Below are 22,117 nucleotides of genomic sequence, written 5' to 3' on the forward strand. Positions count from 1 at the left end.
TGGGTCTTGATGCCCTTGGTGGGCACAGTACAGATAGCCCAGTGTGATACTTTATGCTTAACTACAAATACACATTGGCACTCAAGATCCATGTGTACCAGCCTTTCCTAATTTCAAAGTTAACTTAAGGAGTCAAATTAAATTAAAAGTTCCATGAAATAAAGGAAAATACATAATTTATTAACAATAACTATATGTTATAAGTTATGTAGGAAACTACAGAAAGGATACTATATGTAACTATATAGGTAACTATATGTTATAAGTTATGGAAGAAACTATAGAGAGGATACTAGGTGCTACATGTGAAAGTTAAACTAAGAGTAAATTCAGTTTAGCTACTAAATTTTCTTAATTATAAATAAAGAAAAACTCATTTTATTTAGTACGAAACCTTTTTTGTGTAGTTTGATTTCTGGACTTTGCAGTAAATTTACATAATTGCACAGTTTCACAGTAAGATGAAAATATTAAAAGCTGAAATCTGTTGTCTTACAATAGTAATTTGTATAAAATATGTTTAGAATATTTTAAAAATAGTTTCTTGTACATTTTGTCAAGTTTAGAATAGAATATAAAGTACCAAGATGGCCAAGCCTGTACCTGAACACATTAACTTCTCTGAAGAAGAAGAAAATGTTATTCAGCTATGGAAGAAACTTGATGCTTTTAAAACAAGTATGAAACAAAGTAAAGGAAAACCCAGGTTTGTGTAAAAATCACATCTAATGTGTTGATTTATTTACGTGTGTGCACAAAATATATCACTAAAAGCTCTCAATAAATATTTTATATTGAAAGTTGAAATACATAAACCAACCAACAAGTAGTTAAATACCCTCAAAAAATTTGAATTGACCATTTATATGATCTCATTTAAATAACCCCAGTGTATAAATATAAGTGTTGCTTGGAAAAACACATTGTACTAAAAGCCATTAACTAAAGGGTCTTGTGAATTAACCATGTCTTCACAATGTTGTATAGTTACAGTTGGTGAGAAATTATGAATTTGCTTACAATACGACAGACTAATGTTGAAATTCTAGTAATATCAGGAATTAATCATTTCTGCCCAGCCTAAGCACCAAAACCAACAGACGTCTTTTGGTCTGAAAGGCACGGAGGCAAAGAATTATAACTAAGTTAACTATATAGTATAATTAGCAAATCTAAACAGAAACTGGCAATTTTTTATGTCAACAGCAGTTAATGTCACTTCTGTCTTTTATAATTTTTTTCCATCAGTTTTAGATTCACAGACTTTACAAACCGTGGATGTTCTTAAATATTGTAAATATCCTCCTAGAAATTTACATTAAATCAACCACAAACTGCAACAAAGCAAGGTAGTATTTCTGTAATCACTTGAGGCACTATTCAGACAGTTAGTGGTACATGAAAAATAATAATTTTTGAACTAGGCCTTCTACATATGTTAGTGATTAACTTACTAGACAAAGTGCCCCGCTAGTACAGCAGTAAGTCTACAAATTTACAACCTTAAAATCAGGGGTTCAGTTCCACCTAGTGGGCTCAGCAGATAGTTTGATATGGCTTTGCTATAAGAAAACACACACTAGACAAAGCAGTGTTTTCATACACAGTGGATTCCTGTTCGTTCATTTGTGGACATGTCATCCGAGTTCTTTATCAGGAGTGTCATACAATACAATAAACCTACATTTTGTATCTTATAAATATGATTTGTAACCATGTTTCTGTATTAGATTTCTTGGATAGAATTCCTAAATTCTTTTTTTTTTTTTTAAAGTAAGATTTCTCCTGTCACATTTTAAACACAAAATTAATTCAGTTCTGTGGAAAATTCAACAATGTTCTCACACCAATTTACTAGTTTCCCAGAACATCACAACATCTTACAATCTTTCTGAACACTTCAATTCCTCTTGATATACTGTTCAGGGTAATAGTAAAGTATTTTAGTTTATTGACCAGTTCTGTGTTCAACATACCATGTGACTCACTAAAATTTGTATTCATGTATATTCTTTTAATATTTACTTTGACATTAAGAAATTAACTTGTAATTAACATTAAAGTTTGATTTATAATCTACAGTTTGATTTTAAACTTGTGGACATAAATTCATAAAATAGTAGTTCAATGAAATTTTGAATAAAAGTCAACAAACATGATGACATGGCCTTTGACCCGTTACCTACTGCCAAAGAGTTAAGTGTTGACTTGAGTCCTTCTTGATGACGAGAAATCCCCTTGAAATAAAAATGTATCTCAGAATGGCTGTTGTGGGTATTAACACTTATTGATAAGGAGAGAACAAAGTTTTGTCCTTCCTAGGTCATCTTCTTAACCTGAAGGTTAATACCCACACCAGCCATTCTGAGATACAAGTTGACTTGAGTGTTTAATGTATTTAATTTTATTGTTGCTGTAATTAACAGTGTTGTATAGAATGTTTAATGTTTCTTTGTTTGTTTTTTAAATAAGCCTACTTGTTCATATTTAAATCAACCTGTATATTTTCTTAAGTTTTAGTTTTAAATATTATCAGATTTGTGAAAAATGTTCTTGTTTTTGTTTGGACATTTCTGAGTTAACTTATTATGAATTTAATATCAATGAATTATGATATTACAGGTTTACATTTTATGATGGACCTCCTTTTGCCACTGGCCTTCCACATTATGGCCACATTCTTGCTGGCACTATTAAAGATATAATAACACGATATGCACATCAATCAGGATATCACGTAGAAAGAAGGTTTGGTTGGGATTGTCATGGTTTACCTGTGGTAAGTTTTCTTTTTCTTGAAACACTATAGTATTATGAATACAATATGGTATCAACGGTTTAACATTTTGTGCTTGTTATAGTTTTCATGCTATAACTTAATATAGTAAGCATATTTTTATGAAATATTGCAGACTATCAGTGAACATTACAAGGTAATGTAAATGGTCCACATATTGCACTGCAGTGTGATTCAATGGGTTGGGTTCACTACACATTTTGTGTTTATTCATCATTATTTTTAGAAAAATTACCATTGAATTGTTTCAATAAACATCTGTTGGTCTTTATAGATTTGAGCTACCAGTGTAGCTCATATGAACCCAAGTTTTTGAAACACATTTTAGTAAACTTCTTGCACACAAGTTGGTTATGGATCCATGACTTAACTAATTACAGGGACTTCTAGAACAGTAATTTTAACAAGAACAACTTAATTTCCCAAAAACCACTATTAGATTTCTTGTGTGTTTTATATAAGAACTGAGTGATTCTATTCAGTTTTTGTTATACCTTTTTCACACTGTTTTGTAGCACACAAAACAAGAACTACTTAATATAATACATGTGAACTACATAAGCTGTTAACTTGCAGATTACAAACCATGTAACAAAAATGGTTTGTTAACTAGCAGATTACGAACCATGTAACAAACACAAGTTGTTAACTAGCAGATTACGAACCGTGTAACAAACACGAGTTGTTAACTAGCAGATTACGAACCGTGTAACAAACACGAGTTGTTAACTAGCAGATTACGAACCGTGTAACAAACACGAGTTGTTAACTAGCAGATTACGAACCGTGTAACAAACACGAGTTGTTAACTAGCAGAATATGAACTGTGTAACAAAAACGAGTTGTCAAATTCCATGTTAATCTAGTTTTTCTTTCTCTCTAGGAATATGAGGTTGATAAAACTTTGAACATCAAAGGTCCAGCTGATGTTGAAAAGATGGGAATAGAAAAATATAATAACGAATGTCGTAAAATTGTGATGAGATATGCCAAAGAATGGGAGGTATGTAAAACTATACATCTCTTGAAAATATATTGTACTTCACACAAAGTTAATATTGGTGAAGTGAAAACTAGTATATTTAACATTGGGTAGTGACTATTTTGAAAATAAGTAATATTTGGATTATCAGTAACACTGGTAGATGTTTACATAACTTTCTTAACCATAACAATAAATCTTGTTTCAGCAAACTTGTGTATGAAGTAAGAGTTAAGGATCCATTGTTCAAAGTAGTGATGTTATACAAAGTATATTAAGTACAATAGACAGAAGAATACCTTTGAGTACAGTAGACTGAAGATTTAACAGATTATCTTTACCTTTGAATGCAGTAGACAGAAGACGTAACAAACTCTTTCTTTACCTGTGACTTCAATGCTATTACTCTACAAAATACTGTAGTAATATTCTTGGTCAGCATTATTTAGGGTTATATTCCACTTGTCTGTCAGACGTTCATAAGGAGAAGTTTGAAATAGTACAATCAAGTAAACATGAATCACCTATAGGTTTCTAATTTTTCAATATATTTTGCTTTTATTCTCTCACTTGTAATGAAGTAACAGAAGATTATTTATCAATAACATGCATGATTTCAGTGGTACATGTGTCTCATGTTAATGGATTTAAATTGTATGCAATTGTTTTCTCATCATTACTAAATTCTAGTCTAACATGACTGATGTTGACTGAAAACATTGTTTGTACATTTCTCAGTAAGTGACTACAACTTATTTTTGCAAATGTACCAAGTCAAATTATGTGTTGTGGTTTTCCCAGGATATAGTAGGAAGAATGGGAAGGTGGATAGACTTTGACAATGATTATAAAACTCTGTACCCTTGGTTCATGGAAAGCATATGGTGGGTTTTCAAACAGTTATTCAACAAGGGCCTCGTTTACAAAGGTGTTAAGGTGGGTCAGAATATTTTTATCTTTTGTTTTCTGAACTAAATAATCTTTTGTGTTTTGTATGGATCACACCAAAGTTGTTAACTGTGTTAAATTTACAAAACCAAGAGGTTGTTATCATAATCCTTATTATGCACTATTTCTTCTGAACCACCGTAGATGGAAGTATCAATGGTAAAATGTTGTTGTTTTTGTCAGTAAATCTTTCTTCTGATCTCTCTCAAATAGCTATATTTCATACATTTTTACATGATCATTTTAAAATAAATTTAGAAACCAGTTGCCAGTTTTTGAAATGTTGTTGATTTGCCATTGTTGTCATTCATTCAGTAGCGGTGTTGTGAACTAATATTGTTATTGTATGTATAGTGTTTAAATGAATATTAATGTGTTGTTTCAATACAATGGTTTCTGTACTGTACTGGTTTCTCGTCACTTTTAGGTAATGCCTTACTCTACGGCATGTAGCACCCCACTGTCAAACTTTGAATCGGGACAAAATTACAAAGAGGTAGTTGATCCTGCAGGTGAGCAGTTTCATCATTGTGATCCCCATCATGTTGGGTTACAGTGTTTTATAAATGTTTCGTTTTAAAGGTAATACTGTAATCTAAGTAATCTGTGCATGAAGAATTAATAATAATCAAACTTTTAGTAAGTATGTAATTACACTTTAAGATTTCTACTATTACTTGTTTATAATTTGAGTATCAGAATATTTTCAAAACCACAAAACTTTACTATCCTACTGACCTGTAATGGTTTCTGTAGTTATTGTCAGCTTTCCTCTGGATGAAAGTCCTGATGTTTCAATGATAGCATGGACAACTACACCGTGGACACTCCCCAGTAACCTTGCACTCTGTGTGAACTCTAATTTAGAATATGTCAAGGTTAAAGGTAAGCTGGTTTGTATCATGCTGCTTATGTATATACGTGGTATGATTCTAATACTGTTTTCTATCTGCATTGCATGTTTGTATATATGGATTTTTAACATGATTTTTATAATATACCAATTGGGACTTTTACCTTATTTTTAAAAAAAGTTAGGTACTACTGTATGGACTTTGATTTAACTGGCATGTAAATAGTGACACTTATTCTGATTCTACCTATTAGACAACTTTGTAGACTGAAGAAATGGAATCAAGCTTGAGTAACTGTACAATAACAATAAATATTCTTCTAAGCTGAGAATAACATATATAAAATTACTTCACTTTGTGAGACCAGTTGTGTACAATAACAGTAAGTATTCTTCCAGACAATACAACCCAAAAACTCTACGTTATGATGGAGGCGAGACTGGATGCACTTTTCAAGAAACCAGAAGAATATATAATAATTGAAAGGTATGTTAAATATTTGATGATGTCTTCAGTAGGCTTATCATCACACTTAACATTATAGTATGTTGTTTTCACATTTAACATACTAGTATGTTTCTAATGTGTTAATTAAACATTAATACATTCATGCATGTTATTGATTAGATGGCAAAGTATTTGGCTACCTTAAGAGAGTCATAGTTACTCCCGCCATTTAACAGCACTTGTTTGAATGTTTTACGAGTGCTCTGCATCTCAAAGTGAAGAAATTCAAACAAGTACTGGTGGAATCAGACTGTATCAGTTTTGAGTTGGCACAAAAAGAGAGTATTGTTTACAATGTTTTTGGTTAGGTTACTTTCAAATTGTACAATGTTAACTTTTAATGGCTCAATCCCTTCTTTATATGGCTAAAAATTCACAGCTGTAATTGCTTAAGAAAACATGTTTACTCTAAGTTGGTTCATGATTTGAGCACTATGAAGAGAAGTATGTATCATTTGATGGATGTATTTTCACATTACACTAAATAGGTTTTACAATCACTTATAGTTCATGAATTGTTACTCTAATGAAATAGTAAAGACTGTGACATTGTCATCTTTATAGTACGGAAATAAGTTGCATGTTTCATTCATTAAGTAGTTCTACAGGTTCTCATCTTGATTTAAAGATAAGTTGCATAAGGTTTCATTTTTTACCTCAAATATAAAAAAAAACAGTCATTACTGTATTTTTAATAAGACTGTAACATTAGAATTGAATATGACATTCTTGACTCAGTTTTACTTTTTACTTTATTAGATTTAAAGGAGAAACACTAAAAGGAAAGAAATATGCACCTTTGTTCCCCTATTTTTCTGAAGTAAGTCATATTCTGTGAAAGCAGCCTCTAACAGAATTTCATATAAATTCCTTTTTGTATTTGAAAAGAAATAATTTATGTACAACTGTTGTAAAGAAGTGTTGAATATTATACACTGCTGCTTGTGTCGAGTTGATATTAATTTGCTTTTCATACTACTTGATCAACCAGTGTAGAGGAAACCTTAAACTGCACAATACACAACTGTTGCTTTTAAACTTAAATTGAACATTGTTCTCACAGGATTACTGATTTAATAAGTAAATACCCAAGCATTTGATTTTAGCATTAGAATAGCTGTTTAAAACGTATATTTTATATGAATCTGATTTCTGTCTTTACTGTGTGAACAGCTTAAAGAGAGGGGAGCATTTGAAATCCTTTGTGACAACTATGTAACAGAAGAGAGTGGGACTGGTGTTGTCCATCAGGCACCATACTTTGGTGAGGTAGGGGAGTTTTTAAAGTTTTCTTTTTCTTTTATCATGTTGCTATTAAATTTATATTTAGATTTAGACTTGTCTAGAAAAAGCATGTTGTATAAGAAAAAGATAGTTAATATAAAAATTGATCCATCCCATAACTGAAATTTCATGATATTAATCCAATAGACTATCTTGATATTGGAGAATCTTTGCTATGATTCTGAATTAACCAGATGAAATATTGTAACTTTTAATGAAATGTACAATTTTTTTGTACACAGAAAGTCAGATGTGTTACAAGACTGTTTGTACTCGGAATTTATCTGTGAATTGGTGACATCAATTGGGCTTAATACAAATTGAAGTATACAGTGATGACCAAATGAAGAATTGAAATAGTTTTACCCATTATATAGTTTGTATATCAACAATCTTCAGAACATCTGAAATGCATACCTACAGTTGTTTGAGTATGTTTTTGTACTCTATCCGATATTTATTTTCCTTTACCATGAACTGTTGCTAAATCAGAAATGTAGTCAGTGCTAGATTATCCTAGTAGCAAGAGTAGCATATGCTACGGGCCCACGCCAAATGCTTTGAAGCTATCAATGTGGCTCGACCATTCCCAAATTCTGTGTTGATAGAAATGGATTGTTCATTTCATTATGCACTTTAAGGAAAAGACAAAAGTCCATAGATCACTTCTGATTAAACAAAATATCAATGGGATCCTCTGTAAGTAGATTTTGAAGGTTTTAAAATTTACATGCCAAAAAGTGCAGTATTTGCTTGCTTGTATTCTTGGTGATTCATGACTGAAAATAGTTCAAAGAGAATTTAAGGCCAAATTTGCTGGCAACACATGATGACTGGTAGGACGTATACTAAGATTGTATATACATATATAACGCCACTCGCATGAAACAAGTCTTAAATGACATTTCAAATAATGATCAGAAGGCAGAGTGTCATCAACAAGCTCATGGACTACTTCCAACCATGATGAAGTTAGAAACAGGAATAATTGTCATATTGTGGGATCAAGTATTACAGCATTTCCAAAGGACTAGTGCTTCTTTGCAATCTTCTGAACAATACTTGAGCACAGCTTGTGCACTCTCTGAATCCTTGCATGAGTATATTCAAGCTGTGTGGTCTACATTTTCAGATATTGATCAAAAAGCCAACAATCTGACAGAATGTGAAGATTGTCAACGACAAACTTGAAGAGGACACAAGCAAAGTCATGAGTACGATGATTACAGTGGTTTCAACATTCTTGATCCCCTGGTTGAATCTCAAACCCCTTCTGAGATATTTAAAAACCCAATATTTCTTGTTGTTATTGATAGTTTGCTTTCTGCCCTTTCAAGATACCAGAAAGCTTATGAAAAACTGGATGGTGTATTTGGATTCTTTTATGAGTTACAGTTGTTTACATCTCAGATTGTAGAGGTCATAAAATCACATCCATAAGATCTGGAAGAAAGTTTTGGTGAAGAATTTGTGCAGTTTACTGAAATGTTGAAAACTGATTTTGTTTCTTGTGTTGGCACCAAACAAGAACTTGTACAGTCACAGTTTTACCATTTGATAATTGACCACATTTTTGGAGTCTTGTTTTCCAAATGTAGAAATTGCCTTGCACATCTATTTGTCACTCATGGCTACCATATCCAGTGGAGAATGCTCATTTTCAAAACTGAAAGGGATTAAAAATGAACTAAGGAGCACCATGGGTCAAAAAACATTGAACAATCTCACCCTAATGACAATTGAACATGGAATTCTGTGTGGAATAGACATTTCCAGTATCATCAACAAATTTACTCATGCTATATCTAGAAAATGTAAGTTTTAAATTGTAGTTTTGTTACTTTTGATGTTTGGAAGTGATCCTACATGTAACTAACACTATAACCGAAATGTTGGACATATTTGTTGTATTATCTGGTTGTACAAGAAATGGCAAAATACAATTACTTTACTAAACAAGTTAAAAATTTGTTGATTTTAATATTTGTTTTTTTTTTTTGTTAATTTAGGCCCACTTTATAACATATGTAGAGGCTCTGTACTAGCTTAATCCAGCCTTGAATGTTGGGGAAATTAAATAATTAAACTCTGACATCAAACACATTACACTGTGTTCAATATCTCTTTTTGAAAGGTCAGGGCATGTGCTTTTGATTGCCCAGTCATGTCCATACAGGTCAATGCATAAACTGTGCGTAATCTTTTTATTTTGTGTAATATTACACTTTGAAGTTAGAACTTGATGTTTTGTAAACATAGCTTCTAATCATACTGATACTTCTTTGTGATTTGTATTTTTAAATATATCATAACTTCTTTCTCCAGGATAACTACCAAGTTAATAATAAATGTAGAACAATATACTAGGAGTAAACTTTCTATTCTTTCTCTAGGATGACTACCGAGTTTGTCTATCTCATGGAGTCATCACAAAAGACCAGGATATGGTGTGTCCTCTGGATGCAAGTGGTTGTTTTACTGATCCAGTGGTGGATTTTAAGGGGCAGTATGTGAAGGTATAGTAATATTTTATTTTATTTAATAATGATTTTTTACATTTATATAAGTTCTTCTAAAACCATCTGTTGTAGTTAGTTTCATTCATACAAATTTTAACACTTGTCTTTATCTATATATATAGATGTTGGTACTTTTCTAAATAGAAGTAACATCAGCTTAGTCGAAAATTTAATACAGGAAGATATTCTTAATCATTTCTGGAAGGTTAATAAAAGGAATCTTGTTTTATAAATAAAAATCCAACTCTTGGTATTGCTAGTTAGAAGGTGCATGCAGGTTAATTCAGCTATAACATATCATGCTTTACTGTCTTAGTTGGGAAATCATAGATCAGGAGATGATTTTTACTGAAATTTGTACTGCAACTGTAGTACACCAGAACAGTACATGTATATACTAGCTGATGTTCACCATAAGGAAAGATGTGGGGAAGGCCAATATGTGTTTGCTTGCTAGCAGTTTCCTTTGACCTTCCTTCTGCTTTAGTTGTCATAATCTTTGAACTTTCTTGATTTTCTATACCATTCAACTACTGTTTTTTTTTCTTCTTCAAAGTGACATTTTTTTGCCCAGTTTCTAAACTATTTTTAGTTTTATTCAGAAGTATAGAATTTACTTCATATAAATTTTAGATGTGTTTAATTGAAATGAAAAGCTGATATGGGTTGGTGTGGTAAACATGTCTTGTAATTCAAAAGCTAACCAATGTCTCAAATTCATGATTTGACCTATAATATATTCATAGTGTTTGCTGTAAATATGACAATTGAAGGAATCTTCTTTTTACCTTCTAGTTTTATTAGACTAACCAGTGAGGATGTTTCCTTTCTTCCTTATAGTTTTATCAGTGAAAGACATTTAATGTGATTAGGTCTTCATTAGTTTGTTTGTAATAGGAAGAGATAGGTGAGCTAAAGTGATTTTGTACTAAGTTGACTCATCTGAGTAACTTGGACAAGACAAGATAGTCCAACATGGACATCCCAACTTGAACTTATTTTATTACTCTATGTAACACAAATTTTGTTCCTAGATAGTATGTGATATTTTTTAATTGCTTATGTTGTAAAAGTACAGAAGTCCTCTTTAAGGTTCACAGAAATATATCTAAATTTTAAAAGGTCTAAAATTTGTATAATATAAAATCTTACAGTTCAAGCAAACAAAAATTGTCCGTCTTACCTTCAAGAGGTTTTTTGTAGTGCTCGCAGGTAAAATGAGGTGCCCAGGGTTTGTCTTGATCCCCGACAGGCATGCCAAAATATGCCTTGTAGGCTTCACACATTTTAGCAGATGCTGTCACAGAGTACTTTTTTGCTCTTGTCTTGATAAATTGGCCACATGCATAGCAGAATGCATCTGGAGAATGCTTGTAGCTTCTTGATGCCATCTCTGATAAAATCAGATAGGTCTATATGTTCACTTAGGCAGCTAGAACTAAACTGAAGTGGTGAGTGGTGAGCTCGTGTGTGTGTGTGTGTGTGTGTGTTACTATGGAAAGTTCTAGAAAATTCTAAAAGGTTCTTGAAAATTTTCATAAGTTCAAGAAAATTCTCTATCAGCTACTCAGCACTGAATCTACCTAGAATGTTCTGGAATATGGGTAAATTTGAAAATTTCATTACCCAGGTCACAAAAACAAAGTTTGAAGATAAAAACAGGTCTTTTCCATTTACTTTAGGCATAAGCAATTGGGAAATAAGACTTTCTGTCCAGGAACAAGGAAAAGTAAAAATGTTGTTACATAGTGTTTTCATAATCAACTGTTAATTGCTGTTTATATTACTTAGCGATTTTTGTACTGATAAATCTTCTTCAGGATGCTGACAAGAACATCATCAAACACCTAAAGTCTGCTGGCCGACTTGTTCATCAGAGTTCCACCAAGCACAGCTATCCTTTCTGCTGGCGATCCGAGACTCCACTCATTTACCGAGCAGTTCCATCTTGGTTTATACGTGTTGAACATATGACAGAAAAATTGCTCCAGACAAACCAAGAAACATACTGGTGAGTGGTTTGTGTTTTAATAAGATCTTACAAAATGAGTCGTTCAAGATGCAAACAGCAATAGCACTTAGATACGGTGTTTATATTTAGTTATTCTAAGTCCATTTCTGATGAGTTAAAATAGTTTTGGAAAGTTTACAATTAATAGGAAAAAAAAATGTGGAACAGTTTTGGTTTAAAATATAAACAGTTTTCACCATTTCATTGGTGGATTTATTTATTTTTTTATTTTTCTACCATGCTGTAACAATATTTCTTAAAACAAGTTAATTAATTTCTTAACACAGAAAAAGTACTTGTTATAGAATTTGTAATTTTTATAATGAACAACATTGTTGGTTGCAAGGTTTTGTAACTTTAAATGTTTTTTTATGTATTAGAAAATGTACTTGGATCTAACATTATATAGAGGCAAGTGTTGCAACTTTTTAAGTTTCTTGAAATAAGGACTGCTTCATCACTCCTTAACTCTACTTTCATGTTGTAACTGTCAGTAAAATATAGGATGTTTGTAAGTTCTGTCTTACCATGTGGTAATCACCAAGTATAACTAAATTAATGAAACTTTGTTAAAGTTTTATAATCTTGCAACAAAAAAACTGCAAAAATTGTTAGAATCATGAGTTGAGAAATTAAAACTATTTTTTTGTAAATAGGGTACCAGAGTTTGTGAAAGAGAAAAGATTTGCTAACTGGCTGAGAGATGCACATGATTGGGCTGTCTCGAGAAACCGATACTGGGGAACGCCAATCCCTCTGTGGGTGAGCAAAGATGGAGAGGAGGTTAGTATGAGACATTAACATGAAGTTAATGAAGAACAATATATTTGTGTTTATAATAGTTTTCATATTATTCTTTAAAATGTACTTAATACACAGTTATGTGTAAGTTAAAATCATCTTCCATTTTGTCAGCCTGAAGATGACATAAGAAGGTTGAAATGTTATTCTCTGTTTTAATAGTAAAAGTTTTATACCCATACCACTGTTCTGAGATACATTTTTACTTCAAGTGGGTTTCTCATCATCACAAATCTTCTTCCATTGTTATTTCCTTGATGTCATGACCTTTATACCATGGCACCTCTTTTTACATCCTTACTAATATTTAGTGTGCCTGCCACTGCTACTCATGGATTTAACAAGTTTATAATGACTTGACAGAATTTCAGAAATCTTTAACAGAAATACTTCATTAATCAATTTGGAAATCCAAACATTTAATTATTGTGTCATTTTAACCCAAATTTTATAAATTAACCATGTTGAGATTGGATTAAAACCAAGGTATGTAATGTACAGAAACATTTTCTGATTTACTAGAAATTTACTAGAATGTTAGTTCTAGGAAGAAATGCCAGTGACCTTTCACCTGTAAAGTTATGCAATGCTTTTTGCCCTATATTTGACTAATAGAAATATACTATTTTCTGCTTAAAGTCTTTTTTTTTATGTTCCTTTTCCTGTTTTAAAGCATACAAAACAAATGTCAAACACTGTGGAAGCATCATAAAATGATCTCTTGATATCTGTAACTAGCATCTTTAAAATGAAAAGTGAGTTTACATTTGTATTCTCAAGATAGCTGTTATGGGAATAGTAACTTTAGTTAAAATAAAGTACACAAAAACGTTTTGACATACTTAGGTCATCTTTGAGTTAACCCAAATACATTTTTACTTCAAGAGGGTTTCTCATCATGATGGCTTCAAGTGTAATAGATGCAGTTGATGTGGTGGTGACCACTAAGGAATATCCACTGAAAATTGATTTGTATGAATTGTTGTCTGTGACAATTCAATGTTTATAAACATTGTATCCACAGTTCCAACTTTTCAACTTCATTGATTTAGTTATTCACATATCAGTGTTGTTGTATTCTGTTGTCTACTGTAATTGTTGTCCATGATGACTTGGAAGATTTATAAGCATTATTGTCCACAGTTCCAGCTTTTCAACTTCATTGATGTAGTTATTAACATATCAGTATTGTTGTGTTTTGTTGTATACCATATGTCTTGTGACAGATTGTTTAGATTTGTTGTATCCAGAATATTCAAGTACAGTAGAAATGGCAACAAATTACTGTTACTGAATATGATAACAATCAGGAAGGAAGTCATAATAATAATAATAATAATAATAATAATAATAAAAAATGGGACATGACATCAGTGTTGTTTCCCAGAATTATTCTTATTGCAGGTTTTTAATGGGTTTTAAAATAATTTCAGATAACACCTTGCATGGCATGCATAGAAACTCAAAATGTCATGTTGATGATATTATCTCTAAAAAATCGAGTAAACAAAGAAAAGAAAAAATCATAATCCCCTATAAAGTGATTTGCTGTATAGCTAAAGCTGTCCGAAAACACAAGCAATGATGATATGCCATTAACATTTGAAGTTGCACAAGTGTGTTGCTCAAACCATGAGTATTGTATATGATGTAAGTTATTTCTTAAGTTATTGTGCAAGATAGTGAGTTTTTGAGCAGGGAACAAAGCAATTATCAGAAAAGCCCTCAGCAGATATTATGTGAGAACAACTCTTATTCTGAAATACTTATGCAAATATGATTTATGAAATAAGTTGAAAATCAGTCAAGAAGTAGCATGACTGTTGCTTTATGGAAGGAAAAATCTTAGAAACCAACTACAGGGAGTCAGGAATGTATTCTATGTAAGGCTAAGTAATTTTCAGCATACTAGATATTGAACCAAGAATAACATATTGACGTATCAGATAGAAACTCAAAGAAAACTTCAGTAACACAATAGTAGGTTCACATGATTAAAAAAAAAGATATCAGCCAAGAAGAATGACACTTAATATAAGAACAAATCAATAAACAATGTGTGTTATATTAAATGTATGAACAAATCTGGCTTAGTGTTATATTATTTTTACTGATGTTCTTCTAATTATAGATTCCCTGAAACATTCAAATATTTAAGTTTTTGGCCTCATTTATTCTGAAATTAACCTTTGACCCCATTTAAAATAGGTCAACTGCTGTTGAATCTGTATCAGACCAAACTTAACTACACGAGTTACTTTTAAACTCTTACAGACTTGAGCCTGAATTGTATACTAGACACAGAGGTGAAGAAATACTACTATGGGATGAGATTATGTGAATATTTGTCACTACATTGTATGGACTTCAATCTGGTTAAGCCATGAATTGTAGTTTAAGAATATTATAGCTTTTTATATTGAAATAAAACAAAATGTTCTGCAGTTTTTCTTGTATTTAGTTAAAAATCTGAAAGAAGTGATGAAAATCCATACAAGGATAAAAAATCTTTCTTCTCGTTTCTCAGTTAACTTGTATAACTAAGTTTGTTTTCCATTATAATTGTGCAGATTGTATGTGTTGGATCAATTCAGGAGATAGAAGAACTGACAGGCCAGAAGGTTGAAGATTTACATCGAGAAAAGTAAGTTGGTAGTTAGCAAACTGTCAATACATAAACATTCCTTATCAATCAATATGATAACAAAATGTAGTGAGAAACGTGAAAATAAGAATTTGTAATCTGCTGTTTACTTAGCTGTTTCTGTGATGACATTTATATGCCTTGGTATCTGTTCATTTTCATTTCCTAACTTGAGACACAAACACTTGATGCATCCTTCTTGATTTCTTAACTTGAAACACAAATACAGATATAAAGAAAACAATTATCTGGTGAAGGATATTTCTATTAAAAACAGCAACAGTTCGAAAGTTTGTAGTTTTTCAACATAACAGATCTTTGTTTTTACTAATGGAGAATTTGGTGTCCGATGTAGAGATAGATAGGTGGCACTTGGGTAATTTTGTTATATGGTTTTGTTAATTCATGAATGAAAGAGAATAAAATCTTGCAAAGCAAACTCGAACTTCTAAACTACACGTTTCATTCTCTTCTATCATCCAGCTGGCTTTATACAAGCTGATATCACTTAGAAACACTGTTCAGAGCTGTTCATGTATCAGCTAATGTTTTACCAACTTTCATTGTTTAGCTGGACTTGTACAATCTGATATTATTTAGGACCACAGTTCAGAGCTGTTCATGTATTATCTAATGTTTTACCAACTTTTGCTGTCCAGCTGGACTTGTACAAGCTGATATTACTTAGAACCACAGTTCAGAGCTAATGTTTTACCATGTTGTATATTATGATCTTCTTGTAACATTTTTATAACATACAGAACAAGTTTAATTGGATTAGACCTACTGTAGGTTGTAAATAAAACCTACACATGCAACTGTAAATTATTTCATTATTCTAATAACGTAATTCAGAGAAGATTCGACATGACTTTAATACAGAGAAATATTGAACTGCAGTTTATTTTGAGAAAAATTTCATTGGAATGTGGAGGCCATCTGTAAAAACAAATATTAAAATACTATATGATAAACGACAATTCCATCTTAGATGTATATATTTTTATAGGAAAATAATGTAATAAGAAACCTTACTTTTTGGAAAAAAAATATTTTAATAGGTTCTCAATCTGAATCTTGTTAAATAGGATTGTACTAGTTCTATAGAGGTTTCAAGATTTTTTTTTACAGTATTGACTGTTTGGTAATACCGTCTAAGTGTGGAAAAGGTGCTCTTCGACGAGTCCAGGAGGTCTTTGACTGCTGGTTTGAGAGTGGCAGCATGCCCTATGCCCAAGTTCACTATCCATTTGAACATAAGAAAGAGTTTGAGGAAAGTTTTCCAGCTGACTTCATAGCTGAAGGAGTTGACCAAACAAGAGGCTGGTAAGGTTTTGGGTTTGTTTAACATAGATGTTTGGCTTCACAAGACATTTAAACACATTTGTCATACTGATTAGCAGGAGTTATCTACTAGTGACATCTAATTCATCATCCTGTAATTGTTACATAAAAATAGAATGTAGTTTTAACCTCTCTGTCATACAGTTTTAAAATGCATGTAATAATGCAAAGGTTTAATGTGTGTACTAGTGCTTCATTATTGGTTGAAGATATTTATGGTTAACAGAAAGTAAGTTTTCATTAGACCTCTCCCACATACTAATGATATAAAGTAAAGTATTTTACTACTGATACAAAGTATCTAAAAGTAAGACTGACACAAGTCCAAATCATGTGATCTATGTTATATAGCAATTCATTTACTGAAGACCATATGACATATAAAATGGATTAAGATTTTTTTGTCATCAGTTCCAACATCTAGAAGAATCAAAATCAGAACTGAAAGAGAAATACACTGTGATAAAATTTGATTTAGAGCTGCTAAAGTATGAGTGTTTTTTGAAATAATTTCACATTACACACATTTATAAATAGTAGTACCCGTTACATATAGGCCTTTTTATGACCCGTTCTTTATGTGCTGCTGTTTATGGTCTAGGCGTGTTTACCTGAAACATGCTTTCTTTTAACATCATAAATGTTTGCACAAATTTCATTTTACATATTTAATGAATGTTAGTTAACCTACATTCTTACTGTTGAGAGAGAAGTACTAAGTGTGTGTGTGTGGGTGTTTTGTAAATTACCTTAACTTTTTCTTATCTTCCATATTTGTTATCTCCAACCAATATTTTGATATGTGTATTGGCAACTGTTTTGTTACACAGGTTAAAAATTTGAATCTTCCCAGATAGAGCACAAGTGAAATAATATTTGATTTAATTAGATAACAGTGTGAACCATAGTAATTTCAGTATTCGTACAGAATTAGCTATTTTTCATTATTACTTCTACTTGCCGGAGATCACTATATTTAGTTTTATTGAGACAAGGTATTCTGTGTAATGTGTGATTGAAATAAATTGTGTGAAAATGAATGTAAAACCAGAGGGTTGTTAGTTCAGTGTGTACAGTTGTTTATTATGGATGAAAAGCTGAATATTGTTTTCAAAATAAAATATTTACATGATAGGTTTTACACACTTCTAGTGGTTTCTACTGCCTTGTTTGGAAAACCTCCCTTCAAGAACCTTATAGTTAATGGTCTAGTATTAGCTAGGTAAGTCACTGTGTACTCTACTTTAAATGTGTTACTTGTAGTTTATGACTGCATGTGATCATGACAGCTGACTTAAACAGGGATCATGTTATGTACATTTATTTTAAACTATAAATTTCTGTCTTCCACTTCTGTTTTACAGTGAATCAATTTCTACCTTATTTTTTTTTCTTTATGTTTTTATTATTTGTCTTAATCCTTTCATTGCATAATTAATATTTCAGGCTGGTTTCCAAAAAGTGTCCATTATCTACAAAGAATGAACTTAATACTTTGTAATACTTTTAAAACATTGAAAGAAAAGCTGTATTTTCTATATCTTCAAAACTGTATTGAATAGTGAAAACTGATTTAAATAAACAATTAAGGAAAGTTGGAAGAAAAGTGTTGTCCAGTAAATGTCATAAATATAAGCAAAAGTAAGTCAATAAGATGCCAAAATCATTACAAAATGTAAAACATTATTTAGATAACAATAGCCAAGATGAAAAGAAGCTGTCTATGTACAAATTCTACATGTGTTCCTATGGCATTGGCAGTTTTGTAATGAGGCATATAAACATCCAGGTTTCAGGGCGTAGAACACAATGGCAGCACTTATCAGGTTTGACAGTAGTTTCAAGTACAATAGGATATTCTGTACGTTGCATTTAGAAGGAAATGTAAATATAAATATTTATTCAAATGTATCAAAACTGTGCAGTAAAAGTGTACATAATTTTAAACATATTGATTAATAAGCAGCATGTAGGAATTAAAAGCAAGAGTATTCTATTTGGTGTGATGAGTGATATATCGTATATTAGTTTGAAATATTGATGTTTAATTAGTGATGGTCAGAAGATGAGCAAGAGGAAGAAGAATTACCCTGATCCAGTGGATATTGTAAAAAAATATGGAGCTGATGCGCTAAGGTAGGCCTAAAGATAGCTAACAAATTGAAAACTGTATACAAGATAGGTCCAAATATACCTGACAAATTATAACAATGACAAATTTGAAACTGCGAACAAGGTAGGCCCAAATATACCTGACAAATTATAACATGTAATGTGTAAATACAAAGCTATATGTTTGATATGTTTTATCTCTTGCTGATACTGATGACATGTATATGAGATGAAACTTTTCATAGTATAAATGGTGCAGCTATCTAACCCAGTTGATGAAACTTTGTTGAATATATCTTAAAATCTCAAAAGTAATAAACTAGAGAAAATTATGTAACATTTTTCAAATTCCTTTTTTTTTTTTGTTAACACAATCGTGTTTATACTTTGTGATATTCATGTATCTTATTAATACTATATATCACATCAATTTCCACCTTACTTATACCACCAAGGGTTCATTTGGACCAAGCCTAACACTAATACAAGAATTTATCAAAACCAAGGAATCATCACCTTATTACAGAAATCAATTCCATTCATAGTAGCTCAACACTGTTTCTGCTGCCATCTATATAGTGGGACTTCATTTTCTCATTCTTTTAACAGGAGTTTCTAACTGACTACCAGTAAACAGTGACAAATGAGTCAACTGTGAAATGTGTAACAGAATCAACTATTAACAATGGCTTATAACTAAATACCAGTAAATAGTGACAGAGGAGGCTGTGCACTGGTTCTAGATACTTCCAGAATGTTTAGGAAATAAATTAAAACCATATACATTTCATGGTTGTGGTAATTGTAAGTACATACAACAATAGGAAATGCATCTGTTGGGTGATATGGATTTCTAGTTACTAAGAATTATAGTAACAAGTACTGTTTGTGTGATAGTGATTTGTCCATCTTGTATTGAGTAATACAGATTAAAAGTATATAACAACAGTCAAGCTGGTATATGTAAGGTTAAGTAAACAAACATTTATTTAAAAGTTCACATCAGCTTCCTTGTCATTATAGACTCCTGTTTTCTTTTCTGTAAACACAACAATACTTCTAAACAGGCTATACTTGATCAACTCTCCGGTAGTCAGAGCAGAAAGTCTACGCTTTAGGGAGGAAGGTGTTCGAGATATTCTCAAAGATGTTTTTCTACCATGGTATAATGCATACAGGTTCCTTATACAAAATGTGGAGTTGTATGAAAAGGTAATTGCCAGAAGTGTTTACTGAAAGGTTCAGAGCCTTTAATATACTTCCTTACCAGTATTGAAACTTAATTGATTGCCAGATTAATTATGAACTCTCAATATTTTTCAATTTTTGAAACTTAAATTTAAAAATGTTAATTTCTGTTATGTTCATTACTCAAACACTGTACAATCTACCAGAGAAATTGGTAGGAGGTTTGTTCAATGTGCAGAAATTCTTTGTAGCATACATGTAGTTACTAATCCAGTACTAAATGAAATAAAATGAACTGTTTCATTTTCTCCAGGTTGTTTATTATGGCCTTAAAACATCTATTAATTCATGTTAAAACATACATTAGTTATGTACTTCAAATTGGACTAAAACTGTTGGTGTAAAAGAAACTTTGGGATTTCGACTGTAGTGATTCAGTGATAGTGTCGACTCTTAAAAAAGTTGTCTTAAAATATTTTTTTAAATGGTAAATTTCATGTGGCTAATTATTTATTGGTAAACTGGACAAGGCTTTAATTGTAATCTTTATTTCTGTACTTTATATTAACTGGCAGTAAAATTTATATTTGATACTTGTATTATCTTAGGAATCTGGAATGAAGTTTAGATATGATGAAATGAAGAGAAAGGTATCTAACAACATCATGGACCAGTGGATTGTGTCTTTTACCCAAAGCTTAGTGTTATTTGTGAAAAACGAGATGGCAGGTCAGTGTATCGTGTTACTGTTGACACTCGATCACACTGCACTTAAAGAAGCTTACATATGTAATCACAGACTAATCTTTCTTTAAACCAAGAAGCAGAGAGTGCCTAATGATATAAATTGTCTAAACATATTTTTATATAGATTTTGTGAAAAAGTTTATGTAGCATATTCCAATACTCATGTGCCGTCTTTTCGCAGCTTACAGGTTGTATACAGTGCTGCCTCGCCTGGTGAAATTTGTTGATCAGTTGACTAACTGGTATGTGCGTATGAACAGGAAGAGACTAAAAGTGAGTGTAAGAATATGTTTGTTCTGAATGGCATCAGATTTTTATATCTCAGACTGTGTTCTCATTAGCCCTTTTGTGTATAACACACACAAGTTTGTCTACACATTTGCAAATGTTAAGTGTTTGCACTGTAACTTTTGAGGTATCAGATTTTTTTCATGTAATATTTTTACTAAAGATTTGTTTGTGAATATATTCTGTTTTGTGACTAGTTTGAGTGAAAAGTGATTTCATGTTACAATAAAAAAAAAAAAAACTTCATCGAAAAAAACTGAAATGCTATTTACCTAATTTCTAGAACCTCTTAAATACATTTCAAATTTGATTTCAAAATTATTGACATAAATTCATAAAACATTAGTTCAATAAAATTTGGAATACAGGTCAACAAACGCAATGACATTGGATGTGTATGTGATACAACTTTTTGTATATGTAAGTAGTATGTGTAGATAATACAGCTTGTAGTATTCTGTGTATGACTAAGTGGTATGTATTTTATGGTCGTATGTGTAAATAGAGAAGGTGTGTTTTGAGAGCTGGTTACTTTAATGGAGATGTGTTTTAAGAGCTCTTTATCATCACAGATGAAGAAGGTTAACTTTAAGATGACCTAAGAAGGTCAGAATATTGTTCTTTATTTTAATTAAAGTTTTAATATCCATACCAGCCATCTTTAAAATACATTTTCACATCAAATGGATTTCTCGTCATCATGAAGGTTGTATAGCAGCTTGAGAAAAATATCAAAGTATGTTAGCATGATAAAGATTAAACAAATATGATCACTTTAAAACTGCTTTCAAAATGAGTCTTTGAGGTAAGTAGTGGTTAAGTAACTATATTACTTTCAGGTTCATAATTTGTAGTAAGAAAATATCTATCATACTTGTAGGTTCATAATAACTATATCTCAAGTACTTGTTGCATCATGGTATGTGAAATGTTTTTATCTCTGTTTCTTTTTTAAAAATTTTTTTTTAGGGTGAAGGAGGACATGACGACTGTTGTACAGCTCTCGATTCTCTCTTCATTGTTGTCTACACCATGATCAGAATGATGGTAAGCTACTAATTAGAATTACATATGCACCAGATCCCAGGTTT

The 22,117-nt window shown here is 31.4% G+C and overlaps 1 protein-coding gene across 3 annotated transcripts in view; it reads left to right on the forward strand.

Moving 5' to 3' along the window:
• The window catches only part of IleRS (Isoleucyl-tRNA synthetase), a 39,252-nt gene that overhangs the window by 1,022 nt on the left and 16,113 nt on the right, over positions 1-22,117 (forward strand). For 2 of the 3 annotated variants that reach the window (XM_076507468.1, XM_076507470.1), the window contains exons 2-21: positions 567-706; positions 2,623-2,779; positions 3,681-3,800; positions 4,581-4,715; positions 5,155-5,239; positions 5,484-5,612; positions 5,980-6,067; positions 6,848-6,908; positions 7,262-7,357; positions 9,766-9,888; positions 11,712-11,902; positions 12,559-12,685; positions 15,274-15,347; positions 16,479-16,673; positions 17,827-17,913; positions 18,744-18,827; positions 19,871-20,015; positions 20,600-20,720; positions 20,920-21,011; positions 21,996-22,073. In XM_076507468.1, coding sequence (XP_076363583.1) covers positions 588-706; positions 2,623-2,779; positions 3,681-3,800; positions 4,581-4,715; positions 5,155-5,239; positions 5,484-5,612; positions 5,980-6,067; positions 6,848-6,908; positions 7,262-7,357; positions 9,766-9,888; positions 11,712-11,902; positions 12,559-12,685; positions 15,274-15,347; positions 16,479-16,673; positions 17,827-17,913; positions 18,744-18,827; positions 19,871-20,015; positions 20,600-20,720; positions 20,920-21,011; positions 21,996-22,073 — 2,307 coding nt within the window. In that variant the 5' untranslated portion in view covers positions 567-587. Of the gene's footprint in view, positions 1-561; positions 707-2,622; positions 2,780-3,680; positions 3,801-4,580; positions 4,716-5,154; positions 5,240-5,483; positions 5,613-5,979; positions 6,068-6,847; positions 6,909-7,261; positions 7,358-9,765; positions 9,889-11,711; positions 11,903-12,558; positions 12,686-15,273; positions 15,348-16,478; positions 16,674-17,826; positions 17,914-18,743; positions 18,828-19,870; positions 20,016-20,599; positions 20,721-20,919; positions 21,012-21,995; positions 22,074-22,117 lie in introns of all 3 variants that reach the window. The other variant, XM_076507469.1, reaches the window with a different exon arrangement.

This window comes from Tachypleus tridentatus, chromosome 6 (genome assembly GCF_004210375.1).
Source record: "Tachypleus tridentatus isolate NWPU-2018 chromosome 6, ASM421037v1, whole genome shotgun sequence".
Lineage (NCBI taxonomy): Eukaryota > Metazoa > Arthropoda > Merostomata > Xiphosura > Limulidae > Tachypleus > Tachypleus tridentatus.